Source organism: Sinocyclocheilus rhinocerous, unplaced genomic scaffold, assembly GCF_001515625.1.
Source record: "Sinocyclocheilus rhinocerous isolate Xijiao unplaced genomic scaffold, SAMN03320098_v1.1 scaffold1199, whole genome shotgun sequence".
Taxonomy (NCBI): Eukaryota; Metazoa; Chordata; class Actinopteri; order Cypriniformes; family Cyprinidae; genus Sinocyclocheilus; species Sinocyclocheilus rhinocerous.
In genome coordinates, this window is record NW_015650328.1 from 392,983 (window position 1) to 398,309 (window position 5,327).

Here is a 5,327-nt window from a genome sequence, read left to right on the forward strand (position 1 = left end):
GTACATTAATGAGGAAAAAAAATTAACTTAAATGATTTTAGCAAATGGCTGCAATATAACAAAGAGTGAAAAATTTAAGGGGGTCTGAATACTTTCCGTGCCCACTGTACATACACATCTGACATGAGAACACACAAAAAAACATTTAAAATAGTAAAACTTAACAATAAATAATGTGTATGAATCTGGAACAGTAGATTTATGTACAGATTTGTGCATTATTTACTCTATATAGAACTGTATAAATAAAGAGATATGCATATGTATTTACATAATACTTGAGAAAGAGGCAATAATTAAGGATGTAGAATGAATTACGGAAATGAATTACAGAACGCAGGTAATGATTCATATGTTAGCTGTTTAAGCTGGAGATGGCATGGGGGGAAAAAACTGTTTTTATGCCTAGATGTTCTAGTGCACAGAGATCTGTAGCGTCTGCCTGAAGGGAGAAGTGCAAACAGGTTGTGTCCGGGGTGAGAGGGGTCTTTGATGATGTTTCCTGCCCGTTTCTTCACTCTGGAGTTGTACAAGTCCTGAAGGCTGGGCAGGTGCACACCAATGATCTTTTCTGCTGTCCTAACAGTCCGTTGCAGTCTTCTTATATCTGATTTGTTGGCTGACCCAAACCAGACAGTTATAGAAGAGCACAGAACCGACTCAATAATAGCGGAGTAAAACTGTGTCATCTGTGCCTGTGGCAGGTTGAACTTTTTCAGCTGACGAAGGAGGTACAACCTCTGCTGGGCCTTTTCACAATGGAGTCAATGTGAGTGTCCCACTTCAGATCCTGAGAGATGGTTGTGCCCAGGAACCTGAATGACTCCACTGCAGCCAGGCTTTTGCTTTTCAAACCTGCAGTAGAACTCGTTCAGGTCTTCAGACAGTTGTTGATTGGCCTCAGTGCTGGGGGATCGGGTCTTGTAGCGGGTGATGGCTTTCAGGCCTTTCCACACTGATGTAGAGTCATTACTTGAAAACTCAATAAATATAAGCAACACATTATTCAATGCTTTTTACTTTTGCATTTACTTCTAGATTTATATATTATAAGTAATATATAAGTTGCTTAAGCAAGTGGCAAAACATTTAAACTACTTTTCTTACGTTATCACAAACTTACCATTGACAGAAACAGTCAGCTCTACTGCCTTTTCTTTTGCATTTAAATCTTTATTACAAGCAATCCTGCAGTTCATAAAGAACTGTGTTTTCCTCCCTCCATGAGTGCCATCTATTATTGCCTTGTTTATCTAAAAGTGCTCTTTCCCTTTAAACCTAGCCAAAAAGCCATATGTGTTGACTGTGAAACACAGTAGACTTTAATAATATGCATTTATGGTGTAATTACTACATTTTCGTGTCAATCCATGTTTATATATACTGCAAACAATGCGCTGTTACTTTAATTCAGCGCTTGCAGCGCTGCAATAGACTCGGTGCGGAAACGACCGTGTGCAGTGAACGCTTTAATCGGTTAACATGAGCGCGGAAAAAATATGCACCACGTATGCACTGCAAACGGAGTATGTGTGAACCTGCCATTATGTGTGTGCACTGCAAGTGTGCATGAAGCTTGAGCGCTGAATGGTTAAACACTGGCAAGAATTAAAAAGTACTGCAATTTATAAACTTTAGTGACGATGTGACACTGCCTCGATTGTGCAAGTCACAATTCCTGTGTCAACTGTGCAGCTCGCTTATAGATAGATGCGATTTGGTGATCTGAAGCCATTTACGTATTTTGAGAGAAAGAGAGCGCACGCGGTGATTCGCTCACGCCGTTTTTGAAATTACGTCTCACACAAGGTTTTCAAATTACTTTATAAGTTAAAGGCGAGTACCTCACCTTCAGCATTATAATTATTTCACCAGCGCCGGACAGAGACTTAAGACGGTGATGCTGCATGTCGTGCCAAACCTCTCACCACCCCTAGTAGCAACAGATTATTTCTTCCATATTATGATGCATGTCCAAATTAAATGGATAATCGAAAAAATAGGCGAGGTCTTGGTTTTATCAAACAGTTGTTGCTTAGATTGGAGAAGTCTAGCATATGACGCCACAGAGAAGTCTACCATTTCAGCAGAACATCAAGTTATTATATCTATTCAGAATGCTCACAGTCAAACTGATAAATTTGCCTTACCTGGTTGCCAACCTCTGCCAAAATTGGGATCGCCGGGAAAGGCACCATGGTTATTATGGGCTGGAGGTTCCATGTGTTGCCGTTCTTGGCCATTGGGCTGAATCCCTTGCTGGTTGGCAACCCCTCCGGTGGATTCTTTCTGTGCAATCCATGCTTGTGCTAAAGCAGCCCAGTCCACTTGACCTGCAAAAAAACACACAAAACTCAAATGCTGCACTAAACTGGGCTGCGTTTCCCAAAAGCATAATAAGCCTAAGCTGATTGTAGCTCCATTGGTGACAATGGTTCTACGATCAACTTAGGCTTACAATGCTTTTGGGAAATAAAGCCCTGAGCAGTTCAAACAACTGAACTACATGATTAGTATGTTTTCGCTCAATTAGATAAGAACAACGCTCTAACCTGGATCTTGCTGATGCTGAAATGACTGCATCCACTGTTGCTGTGAGCTCAGAGGCCACTGAGGCCAGGGCTGTCCTCCCTGGTCCCACATCTCTCACTTTATGATTCCTGTGCCAGAAACCTGATGTGTATGAAACAAATATTTTATTTGCACAGCATTAACAGTGATTGCAAACAAAGCATTCAGAATATTGGTTTATTTATAAAAACACGAAAAACAAGCCCTGCTTGCAGTGGCGACTGGTCGGGGGAGGCACAGCTTCCCCAAAATTTTGAGGTGAAAATGGGAGGAAGACGATTTAATGTTAATAAAATTCACAATTCATTTCAGTTCATATCTCAGAACGTGTATTTTTTGTTTGTAATTTCACAGCTGTAATACCATAACATGTTACTGAAGTTGGAAAGCGCCGCTTTTCTATCGCGAATGTGCCGAATCTGCTGATGTCATTACAACCGCTAATGATAGAGAAGGGGATGGGGAGGCCGGAGGAGAGCTGAGCTCTCGTCTCCTTTGGGTAAAAAAAAAATAGCCAATCAGCATCGAGTGTTCACTTTCAGCGCTGAGGAGTGAGAAAAGAACCCTCGTAGAGGAGGCTAGCCTCCCTTCTGGTATCAACCAATCATCATAGAGACATAAATTACATGATATTAGTTTGAACGTCTCCCGCTGCGCTGATAATGTACCAAGTAAAGTTACTTATGAGTAGCGATATTGAATATTTGATCAACAGATTTACCAAGCTGTCACTCAAACAGTATATATACAAATTAAAAATAAAGGGAGAACACGCCTAAGCTGGATACAGGCTAACGTTACACTAGTCGGCTCTTTTAACACAGCCTTTTAAGAAGGGATGGATGTTTGCTTCAAGTGATAGGCCAGGTAAGTGAAATTATATTATCTCGCTGTATGTGTGTCGTTTTCTTCACGTTTTCTGACTAAAAGCAACCACAAAGCCATTTTAAGGTGGTTAAGCAAATAATAATAATCGGCAAGGATCCCCAGACCAATACAATTAGTGTGCCTCCTCTATTTTAGAACCCACGAGCCGCCACTGCCTGCTTTATCATCGTGGATCCCTACGTCTGTAACGTAACCCGCACAGCTGCAGTTCCGGAGACACACAGCAGATAAACACTAATCTCACTCAGACTACTGCAAAACCAGTCTACGAAAGGCCATGCATCCTTAATATGTACGTTGAGGGCTTTACAGCGTCTTTCTGTGCATTTATCTTTATGTGTTTCACTGAATATAATTACGACATTAATTAAACTGACATAACGTCGTCGCAAAGCTAGCTATGCAAGCGTTAGGCCGCGCGTCCACAATTTCAACAATTATTAAAAAACTTTAATCCAGCGGTTGAAACGCACAAGATGTTGTAGCTCACCGATCGTCGCAACTGATTCTAATGAGAAGCGCAGGGCTATGAAGTAGCTGGATGAAGATTTATAGACTCGTTGCGATCTCTTACCTCTCCACTTCTCTGATTCTCACCAGTAAAATGGCGATGAAATGATGACCCGGAAACAATGCCAGCAACAGTGACCTCACCATACAGGCCCTCTAGTGGATACTCGCGACGCACGTGACGTGAAGCTCATCATCATCATCATCATCATAATAATAATAAAAACACTTTCAATACACACTTTTTATTGCTGTTAAAATAAAAAAGAATCCTCTGAAATCAAGATCCCACTGTATAAACTAAAAATCTGAAGAATAACCGAAATTGTCTGAACCTTTATTAGGAACAATTATTAATAAATAACCCTTAAAAATTTAAAATAGTAATAGTAATTTTAAATCATTTTTGTTTTGCATATACAAAATCTGCATTTTATCAAGTCTGTGACAGGATGAATCTAATTCAACGATTCTTAACCATTTTGACTGCAAGGTCCCCCATTGTCAAAGACAATTATTATTTGAAGGCCCTTCAAGGTATTTAAGATACTTCGGTAAATAATGACCAAGCTGCTAATTTTAAAAATGTTGTATCTTCAAACACTAGAATTGGCAATGTATTAACATAGGCTAATTAATTATAAATGTTTAAAATAATTGAACTCTATAACTCCAGAAATTCAATAACTGAACTTTTTATTACCAATTTAAATTACTTTTCTTGTTTATGATTATGGATTTGATTCATTATTTTTAATTAATAGCAATTTCTATTTATACCAAATAAAATGTTTTTTGACCTTAACATAACTAGAACAACAACAAAAAATCATTATAAAATTATTTTTTAAGATTTATAAAATAAAAATTACACTTTGACAGCTGTTGGGAGAACATATTAAAATAAGAAATACTATGTCAGCTAAGCTTGATTCTTAATTTAGCCTGGTTATTTTAGCCTATTTCAAAGTTTTTATTTTATTTTTATTAATTTTTTTTTATTTCTAGTGAGTCCCAGCCCCCTGGCTAACAACCAGTTCTGAGTCTTTTTTTAATGACTGATCATGAATATTAGCTTAAAATAGTAATTTTAAGTATTAATGTAAACATTAGTAGCATAGTAAACATAGTAGCCTTTCTCACACAGAACAACCTCCTCGACAGCAACCAATCTGGTTTCAGAAGTGAACATTCAACCGAGACTGCCTTGCTCTCAGTTGTTGAAGCCCTAAGATTGGCAAGAGCGGATTCCAAATCTTCAATACTTATCTTGCTGGATCTGTCCGCTGCTTTTGACACGGTTAACCACCAGATCCTCCTGTCAACCCTATTGGCAAAGGGCATCTCAGGAACCACAC

At 38.8% G+C, this 5,327-nt stretch overlaps 1 protein-coding gene across 4 annotated transcripts in view; it reads right to left on the reverse strand.

Moving 5' to 3' along the window:
- Positions 1 to 4,127, reverse strand: part of LOC107711745 (arginine/serine-rich protein PNISR) — a 15,162-nt gene extending 11,035 nt beyond the window's left edge. For 3 of the 4 annotated variants that reach the window (XM_016516791.1, XM_016516788.1, XM_016516792.1), the window contains exons 1-3: positions 4,034 to 4,127; positions 2,553 to 2,673; positions 2,151 to 2,333 (exon numbers count right to left, since the gene is read on the reverse strand). In XM_016516791.1, coding sequence (XP_016372277.1) covers positions 2,151 to 2,333; positions 2,553 to 2,643 — 274 coding nt within the window. In that variant the 5' untranslated portion in view covers positions 2,644 to 2,673; positions 4,034 to 4,127. Of the gene's footprint in view, positions 1 to 2,150; positions 2,334 to 2,552; positions 2,674 to 3,949; positions 4,002 to 4,033 lie in introns of those variants that run through there. The other variant, XM_016516789.1, reaches the window with a different exon arrangement.
- Between the last annotated feature and the right edge of the window lie 1,200 nt (positions 4,128 to 5,327).